This window comes from Onychostoma macrolepis, chromosome 04 (genome assembly GCF_012432095.1).
Source record: "Onychostoma macrolepis isolate SWU-2019 chromosome 04, ASM1243209v1, whole genome shotgun sequence".
Taxonomy (NCBI): Eukaryota; Metazoa; Chordata; class Actinopteri; order Cypriniformes; family Cyprinidae; genus Onychostoma; species Onychostoma macrolepis.
The window spans coordinates 1,006,977-1,030,050 of NC_081158.1; the positions used below are offsets into that span (position 1 = coordinate 1,006,977).

Sequence of the window (23,074 nt, forward strand, 5' to 3'; positions counted from 1 at the left end):
CATCTTCTCAATCATGAAGTCCAGATGTTGAATCGAGGACATGGATGTCGATTTTAATGCCGTCTCCATTAATTTCTCGAAACACTGATAACACTCTTCCACAAGCCTGATCTTCTCTGCCTCTTCCCGTTTAATCTCATTTTCTAATTTGGCCTCTAAATTCTTTTTGTCTGCAAATTCATTCTCATATTTCTTTTCAGATCCTCTTCTGTTTTTTACCCTTTTGTCCTAATCTTATATATTTGATCATCTTTCTCATGTTTAGTGTGGGAACAATTCTTAGAACAGACTGTGCACTCACCATTTGTCATCACACTACATTTTGAGAGATTACTGACCCACCAGCATCCTGGATAGTGACAGTTCTCCTCACAGACAGTGCAGCGGGTCGCCTGAGTGGTCAAGTGCCACCATGATGAGTTTATCTTGACCAATTCTTTGTAGGGTTCATCAACTTCATATTCAAAGTTCTTGTGTTTTTGTCTGTAATTTTCACAGTCCTGTAAAGCGTTTTTTGTTTGCTCCAGCTCTTGTTTTCTGAGTTCTGCCAGTTTGATTCTGTCCTTTAAGTTGTTGACATTGGCATCCAGCTGTTTCCGGGCTCTAAGCACACCTTCAGTCATGTTTAAGCTTTTGGGGGGTATCCCATTCAGATAGGCAAAGAACTGCTGGAAGTTTTCAATTCCACTATCCCATAAGTCTTTGTAATTCTCTCTGTCTTCCTCATCATAGGAATCACTTTGACAGTTGTTAAATTTAAAATAAACAGGCTGACCGTTCGTTGTTTTTGCACATGGAATTTTGGCTACTTTGATGCAATCAAGGGCTTTTTTCGGAACGGTTTTATGAGCATTTGTGATGAGTATAGTGATGTGTTTTTCTATGTCCTTTCCAAATAATGACAGAACTTCATCCAAAATATACAGCTGTCTTTCATGGAGCCGAGCATCTGTTGCCTTCAGCACGAGACACACGGCATCAATGTCATGAATGCCATCCTCAGATCTGAATAACAGCTGCAAAATTTCAGGAACGAGTTTGTCTTTGTCAAGGCCACGTGTGTCACCCTGCCCAGGTGTGTCGATAATGGTGAGAGAGAATGGACTGCCCTTTGGAAAAACCTCATAAACAGTCACTGCTGTTGTCTGAGACTCAGTTTGGTTTTCAGATACCTCGGCTACCTCCAGCCAAATCTTGTGTTCCCATCTAACACCCAGGATGTAATTGATCATTGCATTGATGAGACTGGTCTTCCCTGTACCCGTTTCTCCAACCATCAGAATGACCTTACGAGGTTTGTAATCATTTTTCTCTCCAATGATCTCTTTCCTCAGTAACTCTCCTTCAGTTACGACTGTTGTGTTTAGTATAATTCTTGTAGTGGGTCCTACAATTGATTTACTCTTACTAAGAATTTCACTGAGTTCATTTTTCAGGGGCGCATCCAACTCATCATACCTGCATAAAAACATATTATTATGCAAAACATGTATGTATATTATTAGGCTTTAAAAAAAACCAAAAAACAATAATAATATGTATCCAGATGTTTGTGTTGCTGCTGATTTGTGGTATGTTGTATTGCACACCTTTTACTAATTTCTGTACTATTTTTGCTAGTACATTTTAAGAAACAAATACTAATCTCTCAACTGATCATTAGAAGATGCAAGAGCTTTTAAATGGAGCATTAGGGCTAAAATCAGGAGTAGAAAATTATTTTATTTCTAAATAATAATGTAAAAATCCAACTAACATTGTATGTGCACCGGCTGACCTTTATTTTACAGTATGTGCACATACCTGTACATACAGTGTACTCACCTAAGAAACTAATAAAATTACTCCAGTGAAGTACAGATACTTGAAAAATGTACTTAAGTACAGTAATGAAGTAAAAATACTTTGTTGCTGTCCACCACTGATGCTGACAAAGGCATTTCTAAAATATACACTGAATATACAATCAGTATCCTTTTAAAAACAGGAATGCATTAAAATGACATTGCATGCATATCCTACCTTTCAGAAAACGGTTGAGAATTTGCCATTTGAAGCTTGGTTAGTTGAAGCCCTTAAGAGAACCAAGAAATATGCTGCTGAAGAACATGAAATATAAGTTAACTTATTTTCTAAGAACTGATGATGGTGGAGAGAGAGCGCTTAGTTATTATGCTAAATATTTAATATAGGGTATCCACATGTCTGACATTGAAGAGTTTATAATGCAAATTAAATACCAATCTTAACAATCTTAATCTTTACCAACAAAAATAAAGTAATTCACATCAGATCATTAAATAGCAGGTGTTTTAATCTGCAACCAAATATCTCGATCATCCAGATAATTCATAAACATTTTTTAAATTATTTACAGTATATCAAGTACTATCATTTTAGTGTAGAAAATACAGAACTACAGTTTGAAAGTCCTTATTAGTTCAGTGCAAACTGACATTCAGATACAGGTGAAAAACAACATACTGGAATAAAAACAGCGGCGGAAAAGTTTATGACATAATACTGTAGATCTAAATTCTACATGAAAATGATCATTTGATTTGTGATTTACCACCTTTGATACTACCCTAATTAAAATGTAACATTACTTATTTTAATTCAAATAAAGTAGAAAAGAGTTGCATAATATGCATACTTACAATAACTTCTGCTTTTAAATGTGGCTCTTTCCCCAGTCAAACCTGAGAAGATTTAGACAACAGAGGGTGTATTTATACCCTGAGAACACCCGCCTTCTGAAGATCATATGATTTACAAGAAAACAACCCCCACACACACACACACACACACACACACTCACACTCACTCTACTCCGTCTTATAGGCACTATAATAAGCACTTGTATATTTTGCTCTCATCTCCAAAACTGTAATTCAATATTTTTGGATTCTTTGATGATTAATCTGTCCACAGTCCCCAAAAATACTTGATAGCCTATATATCTTCTAAATGATTTAACAAATTTAAATTATTTTGGTCGCTTTTTGAAATAAGTGTCTCAATATGATACATGTAACATTTTGTGTGAATCAAACGCTCTTTTAGAAAAAGTCAAAATAGTAGATAGACCCAGCAAATACAGAATATTAACTTAGACTTGATTGGACATTATTATTATTATTATTTTAACTATATTTCAAATTTAAATATGTTCAAAAGACATTTTTAGTTAACGTTAGTTAAGTTAATGTTTAATCAAAACCAAGTCACATAATGATGTTGCACCACCTTTTAGATAATAGCTATAAAAATTTTTATCAATTTCTTATGATCATGTGATTTACAGGAAAGCTTAGGATGTTTTTTTAGTAGGGTTTTAAAAAGAAAAAGCTTTGCTTTAAGACAAATGAAGAGGAGGAATAAATTTTCCATAAAAAAACAAGATAGAATTTCATTATTTTATTGAGAAGAAATTTAACAACACCCCTGAAATCACCAAAGAAAAAAAGAAAATAATTTTCACTGCCTTTTACAAAAGAACAGAATGTCGCAAATAGTTTAAAGCTAAAATGCCTGTCCCAGTGTTTGTTCCATGACTAAAGGCAATGCAATTATTCACTCAATCCGTTACCAAACAGAGACATTAAATTAAGCTGTTAAGCTGTAAATTCCTTTACAGTTTTTTACACACTAAAATAAAAAATAACACAGTTAGTGGAACTTGACACCCAAGGAGCAAACCTCAGCCCACAGATCTGCACGACTATAAGCACATTCTCAGCCTCACACTTTTGCAATTTTTGCTTGAGTAAAGTTTTGGAATAGTTGGACCTTTTGAATTAAAATGAAGATCTGAGCTAATTTGTGTTTTTAATTGATTTTTGGTTGATTGATCAAATAACAAATTACTTACTTTTTTTTTTTTTTTTAACAGTATGCATATCTTTCTAAACAATGTTTGATTATTGTAAGAAAAATAAATAGTATATTAAAGTGTTTATATCTTTAGAAAAACTAGCTTTGTTTTACACAACTCACAAAAATGTAAATACCATTTTTCCAAACACACATACAAAACAACAATTTGCAATGTTCTCAAATGTTCTCTTAATTTTAATCATATTTTTATCTGTGGGATTATGAACACAAGTACAGCAAATACAGTTTGTTAAATTTCTCATACAGCAGACAACACTTCATTATGTAAGATGAAAACACCAAACAAAAACTTATCATGAAGAAGACTAATGAGCTACACTTGCTACAAACACAGGACAGTTTTTAAACTATGTGTTCTTTCATATATAAATTCAAGTATGTCTAAGTCTTCATGTAAAGTATTTATGGAAAGTATATGTATGGTTATTTCACTCTTTGAATAGGTTAGCCATGTACAGGTTATATAGGTATATGTTAGAGCTGCACGATTAATCGTTAAAAGATCGCGATCTCGATTCAAACACCCAAGCAATCCCATTTTTAAATGACAACGATTCGCCCTTGTCTTAAAACTTTGAAAAAAATCATACAATGTTCAAATCTGCGTTCGCGCTGCCACTGACACAGAGAGCAGACATTTAACATGTTTGGGTAAGAAACAGCTTCACAAACAGTCTTTTCAACTGCACAGTATTATTTGTGTCTTATAGTCATTCATATTATCACAGAAATACTGGGATGAAAGTTTGCAGTTCAGATATAAACATTAGCGTTTACATGCACCCTCTTAATGCGATGAGATTTTGGCAATATTGCGATTTAAACTTTATCTCATGTAAACGCAATACTTTGATTTAAATAATGCGATTAAGCTCATAATCGAGCAAGCATAATCGTATTAACATAGGTGGCGTACATTGATTTTAATCGAAATATACAGGCATGTAAACACCTTAATCGGAGTAGCCTATTGCCGCTCTGACCAAAGTGCGCATGTGCTCGTGACATGAATGACACGACACTTGTAATAATACGCCGATTAGAAACGATGGCGGGAAGAAAGCATCGCATTTCTCGGAAAACGCAACTCGCTGCCACCAGTCTCTGTTCCTTACCCTCATCCAGAAAGCGGCGAGCAGAACGCGACGGCAGCGTAAGCAAACTAATTGCGTCACATTTCTATGGCGCCAAAGCATGGAATACAACCATATAAAAGTGTGTTGCATTAGACTTAAATCAATTAAAACAGCGGCCAGTAACACACCTGCTCTTTCTGAGTACATCATTTGTGCTGTGCAGTGGGGTAGGTGAAGCAGTAAAAAAAAAAAAAAATGAAAGTACAACTCGCGAATAATAAGAATAATGGAAATTGCATGTAACGGAGTGAAGAGCTTTGCTCTTGACATGCAAACATCATAATGCGATTAAGTCCTTACATTATTCGTGGGCATGTGAACGTAGTCATTGATGTCTATGGTAGCGATCAAAATAGAGTTAATCCCCTTTTGAAAGTAACTGGCACTTCAAATAATGTGTCGATTGCATTGTTTTGCCACCTATAGTGACTGTTAAAAATATATTTGACATTGAATCTTTCATTCAAGAGATTTGTTCAGAATAGCTGATTAATCCATTAATAAATAAAACAAGTGAAGTATTTATGAGTGAGTCAATGAATCATTCATTCAAACCATTTTTTCTAAATTTTAATATAAAAAAGTGGTGTATTTAATATATGTTGAAGATCTATATATAAACATGTTTAGTAATTCATTCAAATTAATTAAACACTTTTAAATAGACTGCAGCAATAATATTTTGTCACACATTATTTTGTTTAGTTCAGAATCGTGGGAGAATCGTGATCTCAATTCGAGACAAAAAAAAATCGTGATTCTCAATTTATCCAGAATCGTGCAGCTCTAGTATATGTTTACATAGGTTATATGTAAATATGTAAATTTATAAAGATTATATGCTTAGATATTTATTTGTAGCACTGTGGTCCTGTGAGGCACTACATTTCGTTCCTTGTATGTATTCGTATACAGCGGAATGACAGTAAAGCTCACTTCAAATTTTTCATTATTCTCTTCGTGTTATTTGCTTTATTTGGCAGATTATTTCCATGGGTTCATTCGTTGGTATAATTTCCCAATCAATCCTTTATTTTCTTCCTGTGCCCTTCTCTTAAGTTCCTCAAGTTTCAGAACTCTTTCCTGTTTCCCGGTTTCTTTCATCTTCTCAATCATGAAGTCCAGATGTTGAATCGAGGACATGGATGTCGATTTTAATGCCGTCTCCATTAATTTCTCGAAACACTGATAACACTCTTCCACAAGCCTGATCTTCTCTGCCTCTTCCCGTTTAATCTCATTTTCTAATTTGGCCTCTAAATTCTTTTTGTCTGCAAATTCATTCTCATATTTCTTTTCAGATCCTCTTCTGTTTTTTACCCTTTTGTCCTAATCTTATATATTTGATCATCTTTCTCATGTTTAGTGTGGGAACAATTCTTAGAACAGACTGTGCACTCACCATTTGTCATCACACTACATTTTGAGAGATTACTGACCCACCAGCATCCTGGATAGTGACAGTTCTCCTCACAGACAGTGCAGCGGGTCGCCTGAGTGGTCAAGTGCCACCATGATGAGTTTATCTTGACCAATTCTTTGTAGGGTTCATCAACTTCATATTCAAAGTTCTTGTGTTTTTGTCTGTAATTTTCACAGTCCTGTAAAGCGTTTTTTGTTTGCTCCAGCTCTTGTTTTCTGAGTTCTGCCAGTTTGATTCTGTCCTTTAAGTTGTTGACATTGGCATCCAGCTGTTTCCGGCTCTAAGCACACCTTCAGTCATGTTTAAGCTTTTGGGGGTATCCCATTCAGATAGGCAAAGAACTGCTGGAAGTTTTCAATTCCACTATCCCATAAGTCTTTGTAATTCTCTGTCTTCCTCATCATAGGAATCACTTTGACAGTTGTTAAATTTAAAATAAACAGGCTGACCGTTCGTTGTTTTTGCACATGGAATTTTGGCTACTTTGATGCAATCAAGGGCTTTTTTCGGAACGGTTTTATGAGCATTTGTGATGAGTATAGTGATGTGTTTTTCTATGTCCTTTCCAAATAATGACAGAACTTCATCCAAAATATACAGCTGTCTTTCATGGAGCCGAGCATCTGTTGCCTTCAGCACGAGACACACGGCATCAATGTCATGAATGCCATCCTCAGATCTGAATAACAGCTGCAAAATTTCAGGAACGAGTTTGTCTTTGTCAAGGCCACGTGTGTCACCCTGCCCAGGTGTGTCGATAATGGTGAGAGAGAATGGACTGCCCTTTGGAAAAACCTCATAAACAGTCACTGCTGTTGTCTGAGACTCAGTTTGGTTTTCAGATACCTCGGCTACCTCCAGCCAAATCTTGTGTTCCCATCTAACACCCAGGATGTAATTGATCATTGCATTGATGAGACTGGTCTTCCCTGTACCCGTTTCTCCAACCATCAGAATGACCTTACGAGGTTTGTAATCATTTTTCTCTCCAATGATCTCTTTCCTCAGTAACTCTCCTTCAGTTACGACTGTTGTGTTTAGTATAATTCTTGTAGTGGGTCCTACAATTGATTTACTCTTACTAAGAATTTCACTGAGTTCATTTTTCAGGCGCATCCAACTCATCATACCTGCATAAAAACATATTATTATGCAAAACATGTATGTATATTATTAGGCTTTAAAACCAAAAACAATAATAATATGTATCCAGATGTTTGTGTTGCTGCTGATTTGTGGTATGTTGTATTGCACACCTTTACTAATTTCTGTACTATTTTTGCTAGTACATTTTAAGAAACAAATACTAATCTCTCAACTGATCATTAGAAGATGCAAGAGCTTTTAAATGGAGCATTAGGGCTAAAATCAGGAGTAGAAAATTATTTTATTTCTAAATAATAATGTAAAAATCCAACTAACATTGTATGTGCACCGGCTGACCTTTATTTTACAGTATGTGCACATACCTGTACATACAGTGTACTCACCTAAGAAACTAATAAAATTACTCCAGTGAAGTACAGATACTTGAAAAATGTACTTAAGTACAGTAATGAAGTAAAAATACTTTGTTGCTGTCCACCACTGATGCTGACAAAGGCATTTCTAAAATATACACTGAATATACAATCAGTATCCTTTTAAAAACAGGAATGCATTAAAATGACATTGCATGCATATCCTACCTTTCAGAAAACGGTTGAGAATTTGCCATTTGAAGCTTGGTTAGTTGAAGCCCTTAAGAGAACCAAGAAATATGCTGCTGAAGAACATGAAATATAAGTTAACTTATTTTCTAAGAACTGATGATGGTGGAGAGAGAGCGCTTAGTTATTATGCTAAATATTTAATATAGGGTATCCACATGTCTGACATTGAAGAGTTTATAATGCAAATTAAATACCAATCTTAACAATCTTAATCTTTACCAACAAAAATAAAGTAATTCACATCAGATCATTAAATAGCAGGTGTTTTAATCTGCAACCAAATATCTCGATCATCCAGATAATTCATAAACATTTTTTAAATTATTTACAGTATATCAAGTACTATCATTTTAGTGTAGAAAATACAGAACTACAGTTTGAAAGTCCTTATTAGTTCAGTGCAAACTGACATTCAGATACAGGTGAAAAACAACATACTGGAATAAAAACAGCGGCGGAAAAGTTTATGACATAATACTGTAGATCTAAATTCTACATGAAAATGATCATTTGATTTGTGATTTACCACCTTTGATACTACCCTAATTAAAAATGTAACATTACTTATTTTAATTCAAATAAAGTAGAAAAGAGTTGCATAATATGCATACTTACAATAACTTCTGCTTTTAAATGTGGCTCTTTCCCCAGTCAAACCTGAGAAGATTTAGACAACAGAGGGTGTATTTATACCCTGAGAACACCCGCCTTCTGAAGATCATATGATTTACAAGAAAACAACCCCCACACACACACACACACACACACACACTCACACTCACTCTACTCCGTCTTATAGGCACTATAATAAGCACTTGTATATTTTTGCTCTCATCTCCAAAACTGTAATTCAATATTTTTTGGATTCTTTGATGATTAATCTGTCCACAGTCCCCCAAAAATACTTGATAGCCTATATATCTTCTAAATGATTTAACAAATTTAAATTATTTTGGTCGCTTTTTGAAATAAGTGTCTCAATATGATACATGTAACATTTTGTGTGAATCAAACGCTCTTTTAGAAAAAGTCAAAATAGTAGATAGACCCAGCAAATACAGAATATTAACTTAGACTTGATTGGACATTATTATTATTATTATTTTAACTATATTTCAAATTTAAATATGTTCAAAAGACATTTTTAGTTAACGTTAGTTAAGTTAATGTTTAATCAAAACCAAGTCACATAATGATGTTGCACCACCTTTTAGATAATAGCTATAAAAAATTTTTATCAATTTCTTATGATCATGTGATTTACAGGAAAGCTTAGGATGTTTTTTTTAGTAGGGTTTTAAAAAAAGAAAAAGCTTTGCTTTAAGACAAATGAAGAGGAGGAATAAATTTTCCATAAAAAAACAAGATAGAATTTCATTATTTTATTGAGAAGAAATTTAACAACACCCCTGAAATCACCAAAGAAAAAAAGAAAATAATTTTCACTGCCTTTTACAAAAGAACAGAATGTCGCAAATAGTTTAAAGCTAAAATGCCTGTCCCAGTGTTTGTTCCATGACTAAAGGCAATGCAATTATTCACTCAATCCGTTACCAAACAGAGACATTAAATTAAGCTGTTAAGCTGTAAATTCCTTTACAGTTTTTTTTACACACTAAAATAAAAAAATAACACAGTTAGTGGAACTTGACACCCAAGGAGCAAACCTCAGCCCACAGATCTGCACGACTATAAGCACATTCTCAGCCTCACACTTTTTGCAATTTTTGCTTGAGTAAAGTTTTGGAATAGTTGGACCTTTTGAATTAAAATGAAGATCTGAGCTAATTTGTGTTTTAATTGATTTTTGGTTGATTGATCAAATAACAAATTACTTACTTTTTTTTTTTTTTTTTTAACAGTATGCATATCTTTCTAAACAATGTTTGATTATTGTAAGAAAAATAAATAGTATATTAAAGTGTTTATATCTTTAGAAAAACTAGCTTTGTTTTTACACAACTCACAAAAATGTAAATACCATTTTTCCAAACACACATACAAAACAACAATTTGCAATGTTCTCAAATGTTCTCTTAATTTTAATCATATTTTTATCTGTGGGATTATGAACACAAGTACAGCAAATACAGTTTGTTAAATTTCTCATACAGCAGACAACACTTCATTATGTAAGATGAAAACACCAAACAAAAACTTATCATGAAGAAGACTAATGAGCTACACTTGCTACAAACACAGGACAGTTTTTAAACTATGTGTTCTTTCATATATAAATTCAAGTATGTCTAAGTCTTCATGTAAAGTATTTATGGAAAGTATATGTATGGTTATTTCACTCTTTGAATAGGTTAGCCATGTACAGGTTATATAGGTATATGTTAGAGCTGCACGATTAATCGTTAAAAGATCGCGATCTCGATTCAAACACCCAAGCAATCCCATTTTTAAATGACAACGATTCGCCCTTGTCTTAAAACTTTGAAAAAAATCATACAATGTTCAAATCTGCGTTCGCGCTGCCACTGACACAGAGAGCAGACATTTAACATGTTTGGGTAAGAAACAGCTTCACAAACAGTCTTTTCAACTGCACAGTATTATTTGTGTCTTATAGTCATTCATATTATCACAGAAATACTGGGATGAAAGTTTGCAGTTCAGATATAAACATTAGCGTTTACATGCACCCTCTTAATGCGATGAGATTTTGGCAATATTGCGATTTAAACTTTATCTCATGTAAACGCAATACTTTGATTTAAATAATGCGATTAAGCTCATAATCGAGCAAGCATAATCGTATTAACATAGGTGGCGTACATTGATTTTAATCGAAATATACAGGCATGTAAACACCTTAATCGGAGTAGCCTATTGCCGCTCTGACCAAAGTGCGCATGTGCTCGTGACATGAATGACACGACACTTGTAATAATACGCCGATTAGAAACGATGGCGGGGAAGAAAGCATCGCATTTCTCGGGAAAACGCAACTCGCTGCCACCAGTCTCTGTTCCTTACCCTCATCCAGAAACGGCGAGCAGAACGCGACGGCAGCGTAAGCAAACTAATTGCGTCACATTTCTATGGCGCCAAAGCATGGAATACAACCATATAAAAGTGTGTTGCATTAGACTTAAATCAATTAAAACAGCGGCCAGTAACACACCTGCTCTTTCTGAGTACATCATTTGTGCTGTGCAGTGGGGTAGGTGAAGCAGTAAAAAAAAAAAAAAAAAAAAATGAAAGTACAACTCGCGAATAATAAGAATAATGGAAATTGCATGTAAACGGGAGTGAAGAGCTTTGCTCTTGACATGCAAACATCATAATGCGATTAAGTCCTTACATTATTCGTGCGCATGTGAACGTAGTCATTGATGTCTATGGTAGCGATCAAAATAGAGTTAATCCCCTTTTGAAAGTAACTGGCACTTCAAATAATGTGTCGATTGCATTGTTTTGCCACCTATAGTGACTGTTAAAAATATATTTGACATTGAATCTTTCATTCAAGAGATTTGTTCAGAATAGCTGATTAATCCATTAATAAATAAAACAAGTGAAGTATTTATGAGTGAGTCAATGAATCATTCATTCAAACCATTTTTTCTAAATTTTAATATAAAAAAGTGGTGTATTTAATATATGTTGAAGATCTATATATAAACATGTTTAGTAATTCATTCAAATTAATTAAACACTTTTAAATAGACTGCAGCAATAATATTTTGTCACACATTATTTTGTTTAGTTCAGAATCGTGGGAGAATCGTGATCTCAATTCGAGACAAAAAAAAATCGTGATTCTCAATTTATCCAGAATCGTGCAGCTCTAGTATATGTTTACATAGGTTATATGTAAATATGTAAATTTATAAAGATTATATGCTTAGATATTTATTTGTAGCACTGTGGTCCTGTGAGGCACTACATTTCGTTCCCTTGTATGTATTCGTATACAGCGGAATGACAGTAAAGCTCACTTCAAATTTTTCATTATTCTCTTCGTGTTATTTGCTTTATTTGGCAGATTATTTCCATGGGTTCATTCGTTGGTATAATTTCCCAATCAATCCTTTATTTTCTTCCTGTGCCCTTCTCTTAAGTTCCTCAAGTTTCAGAACTCTTTCCTGTTTCCCGGTTTCTTTCATCTTCTCAATCATGAAGTCCAGATGTTGAATCGAGGACATGGATGTCGATTTTAATGCCGTCTCCATTAATTTCTCGAAACACTGATAACACTCTTCCACAAGCCTGATCTTCTCTGCCTCTTCCCGTTTAATCTCATTTTCTAATTTGGCCTCTAAATTCTTTTTGTCTGCAAATTCATTCTCATATTTCTTTTCAGATCCTCTTCTGTTTTTTTTACCCTTTTTGTCCTAATCTTATATATTTGATCATCTTTCTCATGTTTAGTGTGGGAACAATTCTTAGAACAGACTGTGCACTCACCATTTGTCATCACACTACATTTTGAGAGATTACTGACCCACCAGCATCCTGGATAGTGACAGTTCTCCTCACAGACAGTGCAGCGGGTCGCCCGAGTGGTCAAGTGCCACCATGATGAGTTTATCTTGACCAATTCTTTGTAGGGTTCATCAACTTCATATTCAAAGTTCTTGTGTTTTTGTCTGTAATTTTCACAGTCCTGTAAAGCGTTTTTGTTTGCTCCAGCTCTTGTTTTCTGAGTTCTGCCAGTTTGATTCTGTCCTTTAAGTTGTTGACATTGGCATCCAGCTGTTTCCGGCTCTAAGCACACCTTCAGTCATGTTTAAGCTTTTGGGGTATCCCATTCAGATAGGCAAAGAACTGCTGGAAGTTTTCAATTCCACTATCCCATAAGTCTTTGTAATTCTCTGTCTTCCTCATCATAGGAATCACTTTGACAGTTGTTAAATTTAAAATAAACAGGCTGACCGTTCGTTGTTTTTGCACATGGAATTTTGGCTACTTTGATGCAATCAAGGGCTTTTCGGAACGGTTTTATGAGCATTTGTGATGAGTATAGTGATGTGTTTTCTATGTCCTTTCCAAATAATGACAGAACTTCATCCAAAATATACAGCTGTCTTTCATGGAGCCGAGCATCTGTTGCCTTCAGCACGAGACACACGGCATCAATGTCATGAATGCCATCCTCAGATCTGAATAACAGCTGCAAAATTTCAGGAACGAGTTTGTCTTTGTCAAGGCCACGTGTGTCACCCTGCCCAGGTGTGTCGATAATGGTGAGAGAGAATGGACTGCCCTTTGGAAAAACCTCATAAACAGTCACTGCTGTTGTCTGAGACTCAGTTTGGTTTTCAGATACCTCGGCTACCTCCAGCCAAATCTTGTGTTCCCATCTAACACCCAGGATGTAATTGATCATTGCATTGATGAGACTGGTCTTCCCTGTACCCGTTTCTCCAACCATCAGAATGACCTTACGAGGTTTGTAATCATTTTTCTCTCCAATGATCTCTTTCCTCAGTAACTCTCCTTCAGTTACGACTGTTGTGTTTAGTATAATTCTTGTAGTGGGTCCTACAATTGATTTACTCTTACTAAGAATTTCACTGAGTTCATTTTTCAGGGGCGCATCCAACTCATCATACCTGCATAAAAACATATTATTATGCAAAACATGTATGTATATTATTAGGCTTTAAAAAAAACCAAAAAACAATAATAATATGTATCCAGATGTTTATGTTGCTGCTGATTTGTGGTATGTTGTATTGCACACCTTTTACTAATTTCTGTACTATTTTTGCTAGTACATTTTAAGAAACAAATACTAATCTCTCAACTGATCATTAGAAGATGCAAGAGCTTTTAAATGGAGCATTAGGGCTAAAATCAGGAGTAGAAAATTATTTTATTTCTAAATAATAATGTAAAAATCCAACTAACATTGTATGTGCACCGGCTGACCTTTATTTTACAGTATGTGCACATACCTGTACATACAGTGTACTCACCTAAGAAACTAATAAAATTACTCCAGTGAAGTACAGATACTTGAAAAATGTACTTAAGTACAGTAATGAAGTAAAAATACTTTGTTGCTGTCCACCACTGATGCTGACAAAGGCATTTCTAAAATATACACTGAATATACAATCAGTATCCTTTTAAAAACAGGAATGCATTAAAATGACATTGCATGCATATCCTACCTTTCAGAAAACGGTTGAGAATTTGCCATTTGAAGCTTGGTTAGTTGAAGCCCTTAAGAGAACCAAGAAATATGCTGCTGAAGAACATGAAATATAAGTTAACTTATTTTCTAAGAACTGATGATGGTGGAGAGAGCGCTTAGTTATTATGCTAAATATTTAATATAGGGTATCCACATGTCTGACATTGAAGAGTTTATAATGCAAATTAAATACCAATCTTAACAATCTTAATCTTTACCAACAAAAATAAAGTAATTCACATCAGATCATTAAATAGCAGGTGTTTTAATCTGCAACCAAATATCTCGATCATCCAGATAATTCATAAACATTTTTTAAATTATTTACAGTATATCAAGTACTATCATTTTAGTGTAGAAAATACAGAACTACAGTTTGAAAGTCCTTATTAGTTCAGTGCAAACTGACATTCAGATACAGGTGAAAAACAACATACTGGAATAAAAACAGCGGAAAAGTTTATGACATAATACTGTAGATCTAAATTCTACATGAAAATGATCATTTGATTTGTGATTTACCACCTTTGATACTACCCTAATTAAAAATGTAACATTACTTATTTTAATTCAAATAAAGTAGAAAAGAGTTGCATAATATGCATACTTACAATAACTTCTGCTTTTAAATGTGGCTCTTTCCCCAGTCAAACCTGAGAAGATTTAGACAACAGAGGGTGTATTTATACCCTGAGAACACCCGCCTTCTGAAGATCATATGATTTACAAGAAAACAAACCCCCCACACACACACACACTCACACTCACTCTACTCCGTCTTATAGGCACTATAATAAGCACTTGTATATTTTTGCTCTTATCTCCAAAACTGTAATTCAATATTTTTCGGATTCTTTGATGATTAATCTGTGCCACAGTCCCCCAAAAATACTTGATAGCCTATTTATCTTCTAAATGATTTAACAAATTGAAATTATTTTGGTCGCTTTTTGAAATAAGTGTCTCAATATGATACATGTAACATTTTGTGTGAATCAAACGCTCTTTTAGAAAAAGTCAAAATAGTAGATAGACCCAGCAAATACAGAATATTAACTTAGACTTGATTGGACATTATTATTATTATTATTATTATTTTAACTATATTTCAAATTTAAATATGTTCAAAAGACATTTTTAGTTAACGTTAGTTAAGTTAATGTTTAATCAAAACCAAGTCACATAATGATGTTGCACCACCTTTTAGATAATAGCTATAAAAATGTACATGTGATTTACAGGAAAGCTTAGGATGTTTTTTTTAGTAGGGTTTTAAAAAAAGAAAAAGCTTTGCTGTAAGGCAAATGAAGAGGAGGAATAAATATTCCATAAAAAAACAAGATATAATTTCATTATTTTATTGAGAAGAAATTTAACAACACCCCTGAAATCACCAAAGAAAAAAAGAAAATAATTTTCACTGCCTTTTACAAAAGAACAGAATGTCGCAAATAGTTTAAAGCTAAAATGCCTGTCCCAGTGTTTGTTCCATGACTAAAGGCAATGCAATTATTCACTCAATCCGTTACCAAACAGAGACATTAAATTAAGCTGTTAAGCTGTAAATTCCTTTACAGTTTTTTTTTACACACTAAAATAAAAAAATAACACAGTTAGTGGAACTTGACACCCAAGGAGCAAACCTTAGCCCACAGATCTGCACAACTATTAAAAAAACTAAAAAAAACTTTTTTTTTTAACAGTATGCATATCTTTCTAAACAATGTTTGATTATTGTAAGAAAAATAAATAGTATATTAAAGTGTTTATATCTTTAGAAAAACTAGCTTTGTTTTTACACAACTCACAAAAATGTAAATACCATTTTTCCAAACACACATACAAAACAACAATTTGCAATGTTCTCAAATGTTCTCTTAATTTTAATCATATTTTTATCTGTGGGATTATGAACACAAGTACAGCAAGTACAGTTTGTTAAATTGCTCATACAGCAGACAACACTTCATTATGTAAGATGAAAACACCAAACAAAAACATATCATGAAGAAGACTATTCGATTATGAACGCAATATTGCGTAGCTTGTCAGTGTAAGTGTTTTTAATAATGCCATTAATGTTTTTGTTAATACAGTGTTTAGCACTAGTCAACTAAATGAATGTAACATGGCAAAGAGGAATGCACTTTTGGAAGTAGAATGTAAGGGAAATGTCATTTTGGAATTTCTGTGGTCTAATGTGATATTGTTGTTCATGTTCTTGTTCATGATGGAATTTTATTTTATTGTTGTAATTAATTTATAGGATTAACAAGATGACCCATTGAATTCATTTTGGGAGCGATGACTGGTTGAATGTAGGGTATTTTTAGTCCAGTGCCAGTATATAAGATTAGTATTGACCAAGTTCAGAGGCTGTCATATGTGGATCAACTTGCTTTGTTGTGTATTTTCAACAGTTTCAATATGAAAAATAACTTTTATATTGATTCAATGGATTGCATTTTGAAAAAAAAAAAAAAAACGTGTCATGGATTTATTGCATTTTGGGGGGAAAAATTATCTCTTTTTACAATAAATCTTTGAAAATCAAAATCTGGATTTTAATTTTTAATGTTATTATAACCTAAAGATGGTATGTGAAAGACTGAAACAGAAAATAGTGGTTTTCATCTTGCCACTTTCTTGGTAAAGAAAACACATTTTACTCAAATGAATCAAAATGGATTTAAAGCGTTTTGGAACCAAACTCTTCATTTATTTACACATACAGTGGGTACGGAAAGTATTCAGACCCCCCTTCAATTTTTCACTCTTTGTTATATTGCAGCCATTTGCTAAAATCATTTAAGTTCATTTTTTCCTCATTAATACCCCATATTGACAGAAAAACACAGAATTGTTGACATTTTGCAGATTTATTAAAAAGAAAAACTGAAATATCACATGGTCCTAAGTATTCAGACCCTTTGCTGTGACACTCATATATTTAACTCAGGTGCTGTCCATTTCTTCTGATCATCCTTGAGATGGTTCTACACCTTCATTTGAGTCCAGCTGTGTTTGATTATACTGATTGGACTTGATTAGGAAAGCCACACACCTGTCTATATAAGACCTTACAGCTCACAGTGCATGTCAGAGCAAATGAGAATCATGAGGTCAAAGGAACTGCCTGAAGAGCTCAGAGACAGAATTGTGGCAAGGCACAGATCTGGCCAAGGTTACAAAAAAATTTCTGCTGCACTTAAGGTTCCTAAGAGCACAGTGGCCTCCATAATCCTTAAATGGAAGACGTTTGGGATGACCAGAACCCTTCCTAGAGCTGGCCGTCCGGCCAAACTGAGCTATCGGGGGAGAAGAGCCTTGGTGAGAGAGGTAAAGAAGAACCCAAAGATCACTGTGGCTGAGCTCCAGAGATGCAGTCGGGAGATGGGAGAAAGTTGTAGAAAGTCAACCATCACTGCAGCCCTCCACCAGTCGGGCATTATGGCAGAGAGGCCCGACGGAAGCCTCTCCTCAGTGCAAGACACATGAAAGCCCGCATGGAGTTTGCTAAAAACACCTGAAGGATTCCAAGATGGTGAGAAATAAGATTCTCTGGTCTGATGAGACCAAGATAGAACTTTGGCCTTAATTCTAAGCGGTATGTGTGGAAAACCAGGCACTGCTCATCACCTGTCCAATACAGTCCCAACAGTGAAGCATGGTGGTGGCAGCATCATGCTGTGGGGTGTTTTTCAGCTGCAGGGACAGGACGACTGGTTGCAATCGAGGGAAAGATGAATGCGGCCAAGTACAGGGATATCCTGGACGAAAACCTTCTCCAGAGTGCTCAGGACCTCAGACTGGGCCGAAGGTTTACCTTCCAACAAGACAATGACCCTAAGCACACAGCTAAAATAACGAAGGGTGGCTTCACAACAACTCCGTGACTGTTCTTGAATGGCCCAGCCAGAGCCCTGACTTAAACCCAATTGAGCATCTCTGGAGAGACCTAAAATGGCTGTCCACCAACGTTTACCAACCTGACAGAACTGGAGAGGATCTGCAAGGAGGAATGGCAGAGGATCCCCAAATCCAGGTGTGAAAAACTTGTTGCATCTTTCCCAAAAGACTCATGGCTGTATTAGATCAAAGGGTGCTTCTACTAAATACTGAGCAAAGGGTCTGAATACTTAGGACCATGTGATATTTCAGTTTTCTTTTTAATAAATCTGCAAAAATGTCAACAATTCTGTGTTTTCTGTCAATATGGGGTGCTGTGTGTACATTGAGGAAGAAAAAAAAGAACTTAAATGATTTTAGCAAATGGCTGCAATATAACAAAGAGTGACAAATTTAAGGGGGTCTGAATACTTTCCGTACCCACTGTATATATTATGTCACATACTTAACACTTCTCTAGTAAGTTTTGTCTGTGTGTGAAGAGGCTGCAGGCAGTGGCGTAGGGAAAATCCGTTAAGTAAACTTAAAAGGATTTCCCATGGTCAGGGAGTCATGTATCTAAATATCTAAATTAGGACATAAAAGACTTACTGCTATTTTGGTTTCCTCTTGAAGCTGCTTTTCATCTGTAGCTGCAGAAAGCCTCTACATTGATTTTTATAGTGTCTAACAGCTGCTATATACATTATATATTTTCCAGCAACGAGAGGATGAAATAGCTGTTTTTGAAGTAAACTCTGTAGAACCTGGTCGAAAAGAACACACACATATAATCTTAACTCAGAACATTCCAAGGAGCTTACTCTCCATCGCAGAGTCGTACAATTTACAAATGACCAACACAACGCCCAAGTATCTGACTAGCTTCCTGCCTGTTCTCCTTATCATCTCATGAGACCCATGAAGCTGGGAGAAGAACATCTGGCCACCCTTTGAAGAACAGAATCTTCAATGTTGTTCCTGACCGGTTTACCATAAATAAAGTCGAATAAACAGACAGTACAAAGCACGTGGGATCTGGACATGCTCCAGCACAGACCCTCCCTGAATCCCCTGACTGCTTTTGACCATAATTCAATGATGGTATCAACAAGAAAAGACAGATATACGTTGACTAGACCTCAACAAACCTACACCACGGTCATCCCCATGACCTCATAACAACTCCCTTTTCTTCACTGCATTCCAAGAGAATGCGCGCCTCTTTTCTCTTACAACAAAAGAAACTCAACTTACACAGAGGATCTCTAAAGACAATCATTCACTTCCATTGCTATTAGAGAAAGTGTATCAACAAATGACATGTTTGATGTCTTATATATATCTATATAGATGCTTGGTGTTTTATGTTATGCATGGTGTGTTTTAGTTTGATCTTTGCCTTAATAACTGTCTTGAATAGATATCGGTGTGTAGTATTGGGTTAAAGCTTATTTCAGATGCAGGAAGTTGGAATTAATTATATGTCGATTTTCAGTCTCATATGAATGATGAATACTTTTATAAGAAGTTATGAAGAAATGTTCCTCACATGATGGATGAAACATTAAGATAATGTATGCACGAAAAGAAGCCGTGCTGGGCGGGGCTCCGCCCAACAGAGACAATGTGATTGGATCAAACAGTGAATGGGATGGACTCAAATCAGTCCGATAAAAACAGACACCCAGCTTTGCATGCCGCGGAAGAAAAAAACTGAGCTGGAAAAACTTGGCTGCTTGGAAACTTTGGTCTCGCCTCACCCGCCTACAGACTTAACATCAGGTTGACCATCCAAGACTTCAACACTCTGTCAACTTCTGACCAACGAAACTTGCAAAGCCTGCAGTGTAAGAACTTGAAAGCCTTGCCATTCACGCTGCCAGGAAGCCATCCAATCCAAAAAGGGATTCCCCGAGTGATGTCACGCGAAAACGACACAGCAGCCGCAAAATCAGCTCCGGGATTCCCTCAAGCAACCCTCCAGAGAGCCAGCCAGCCTTCAAGTCAACTTAAAGCAAGTAACCAAACAACAATCTTTATCTGCTGAGCTGATTTGAATTAAATTTTAAGAGTAAAGTCAAAGCCTCTGTTTGTGACGTCTTCAGGTCATGTTTATTCTCAGGAAAGAGTATAACCTTAAACTTTCTTCAAACTGCTTTCATCTGGCCAGAACGTGTGTATGTGTTTTGTTAGTCTTGTATCATAGAATAGTAAATAAACTCTCGTTTCATTTATAATGAATGGTCTGGTGCCGTGATTTTCAAATTTGAAATTATTTTCCAAAGATTTTGTTACCTGTGCTCTTTAATTTACCCAACCAATTCTGTATTATTATCGTTGCCACGAAATAAACTGAATTGCTAAGATATACTGAGTTAATACTCGCTGGTCGAGTCGTTAATAAGGTATAATTTCTACGATTTGATTCCCTAAAGCAAAATTCATAATAAAAGCTTAAATACGAGTTAATTCTATTACAACTCACTCGTAGAGAGAGATGCACAGATGCACATACACGCAACTTTCATCTCTCTCTCTCTCTCTCAAATTGGCAATATTTGAGAAAAAAAGTTTAGTGATTTCTAATTATTGAGGGACTAGTCACCCTCAGTGTCTATGGTGGTTATCGCTCTCATCGTACATGAAAATATGTTGTGGCACTATCGTGCAGTAAGTAATGGTTTAACGTTAGCAAAACGATTTTGTAACATAACATGATTGAATGTAACAAAACAAATTATTACTTTTCATTAAAATCTTTACTAATGCCAAAAATGCTTACATTTATGGTTATTTTTGTTCACTTGGGCAGCCATGTTGCTGCTGTATGCTAATTCTCGTACCCCTTCGTTTGAAGTGTGGTCCCAAAAAAACTTTTGTTTGAAGGGCTATCTGGCCCTTCACCCTACCCCTCCAAACAAAAGAGAATCGAGGAGGAGAAATGGGATTGGGCCTTTGTTTCATTTGATATGTAACATTATATTATATCCGTGCAGTACAGTAGGTCATAATATATAGGCTGTCGACTCGATGTTAATCTAACAGTAAAAGAAAAAAAACAACAAAAAAAAACGCTGCTTTTGATTGAACTACTTTTGTTGTTTTAATAATCAATTTATTTGTATTGAACACACTAAAGTGATTTTTACATTTGATTATTTGTTTTTCTTACTTGAATGCTTTTGTTTAGATGTAAAATGAAAAAAAGTAATGCACTATTTGTTTCTTATATTTGTTCTACTGTTTGGTTTTTGTATGGTGTTTGGTGATTTTACAGACATGTCTTTTAGGGTTCATTTTCACAGCTTTTATGATTTGTCTGTCATCAACTACTGTTGTTTTCTCAGCCGATCAGGTAGTTGTTGGTGTCACTGGTGGTTTCCAAACTCTTGATTTCTCCATGCCCTTTGTTTTTGCTAGAGCTCTAATTGACTTCCTCTTTTCTTTTAGCATCCAAATTGCTTGCTTTTCTCTCAAAGTCAGCTCCCTCATCTTTATTCTGGTTTGTGTGTGTCATCATCAAATGCAAGATTCAGAATGCAGAAGTAATGGATATAACTGATACGACACATTCCCTGCTTTTAATATCTGAAGAATGAATGCAACAGGACACAGCTGATCACTTAGAAAGACCTGTGAGGCAACTGTTCCAATACTTATGCTCACATCAGATAGAGGGATGAACTCTAAAAGAACTTCTTAGCTGGTAAAACATCTATGTGTTGAATCACCCAATAATTAAATGTGACATGCTGTAGTTTTGTCTCATATTCATCTTTTCATCATATTTGTAAATGTCTTGACTCCACAGCCAACAGAGCAATTTTGTCTTTACTGTTCCAATACTTTTTGAGGGCACTGTATATGACGTTGCTAAAAAGAACATTATTTTGTGTATTTGGTGTAATGCAATGTGTTTACGTGGTTCAAAAAACACATTATTATAAACACATATCCACATACTGTTGTTGCTCCTCTATGCTCCGCCTTTCTGAAACGCATCAAATTTTACAAAGCTCATTGTTCTGAGAAGTGAGGCGTGCTCTGATTGGCCAGCTATCCGGTGCGTTGTGATTGGCCGAATACCTCAAGCATGAGACGGAAATGTTACGCCCCTTACCATATTGTGATGGCCTTTCCCAGCGAGATGAGACTAAAACAATAAAACCCATTATAAACGAGGCATTGTTGCATCCAGTGAGGACATAATTACTGATTATAATGACTTATACTGTCTTTTTACGCGTTGCATTGCATCGCGCCGCATAAACATTACCATGTCTGCATTTGTGATCGGAGAAATGACAAACAACTAGCACTACTCTACATTGCTCAGAACTCGCGTTTGAATCGTCAGTAGCAGAAACATACTTACAGGCTGTGAGTCAGAAGCGTCAGACTGTCCTTGCGAAGTTGGAATTGCCCCACTTTATAGAAACAGCCTTTGTGCAAGCCAGCAAGCGAGGCTACTCTCTCCCAGGTTCAGGAAATAGTCCTCCGTAAATTGCGCAGCACACACTCAAATATTTGGGTTGAACTCTTCTGGAACAGTATTGTAAATACAACTTAACCACTGATTTCTAGTTGTGTCCTCTTTTTGAAGCCCGAAGAAAGTACTTTCGCTTTCACAGCGAAACACAGCGTCTCCACGACATGGAGCGAGAATAAAATCACGCCCCTTTCTTTGCGTAAACATTTGGGCGGTGTTATGAAAATCTCCCCACACCGTGACGTAGACATGTGGGGGTGTGTTTAAATGAGCCGTTTTAGGAGGGCATGGACAAGTCTTAACTTTTATAATCTCTTTGGTTTTGAGACTTTAGTCTTTGCAACTTCAGGGACCTTATCTATGCACGAA

The 23,074-nt window shown here is 35.4% G+C and overlaps 2 protein-coding genes across 2 annotated transcripts; both read right to left on the reverse strand.

Moving 5' to 3' along the window:
• Positions 1–215: 215 nt before the first annotated feature.
• LOC131539172 (uncharacterized) lies at positions 216–2,721 on the reverse strand. Its single transcript, XM_058773528.1, has 3 exons — positions 2,661–2,721; positions 2,023–2,099; positions 216–1,458 (listed from the first exon to the last, which is right to left on the reverse strand). Exons 2-3 carry the CDS (start codon positions 2,049–2,051, stop codon positions 216–218), a joined length of 1,272 nt encoding a protein of 423 aa, XP_058629511.1. The 5' UTR covers positions 2,052–2,099; positions 2,661–2,721.
• Positions 2,722–12,972: 10,251 nt separating this feature from the next.
• Positions 12,973–14,998, reverse strand: LOC131539174 (septin-1-like). The gene is made up of 3 exons (XM_058773530.1): positions 14,937–14,998; positions 14,303–14,379; positions 12,973–13,738 (listed from the first exon to the last, which is right to left on the reverse strand). The coding sequence occupies exons 2-3, from the start codon at positions 14,329–14,331 to the stop codon at positions 12,973–12,975; spliced, it is 795 nt and encodes a 264-aa protein (XP_058629513.1). The 5' UTR covers positions 14,332–14,379; positions 14,937–14,998.
• Between the last annotated feature and the right edge of the window lie 8,076 nt (positions 14,999–23,074).

Bases quoted from the DNA above. Each gene is read 5' to 3' on its own strand.
- LOC131539172 (XM_058773528.1), bottom strand. From the start codon at position 2,051: ATGGCAAATTCTCAACCGTTTTCTGAAAG. The intron at 1,459-2,022 runs GTAGGATATGCA...GTTTTTATGCAG, and splicing joins TCTCAACCGTTTTCTGAAAG to GTATGATGAGTTGGATGCGC.
- LOC131539174 (XM_058773530.1), bottom strand. From the start codon at position 14,331: ATGGCAAATTCTCAACCGTTTTCTGAAAG. The intron at 13,739-14,302 runs GTAGGATATGCA...GTTTTTATGCAG, and splicing joins TCTCAACCGTTTTCTGAAAG to GTATGATGAGTTGGATGCGC.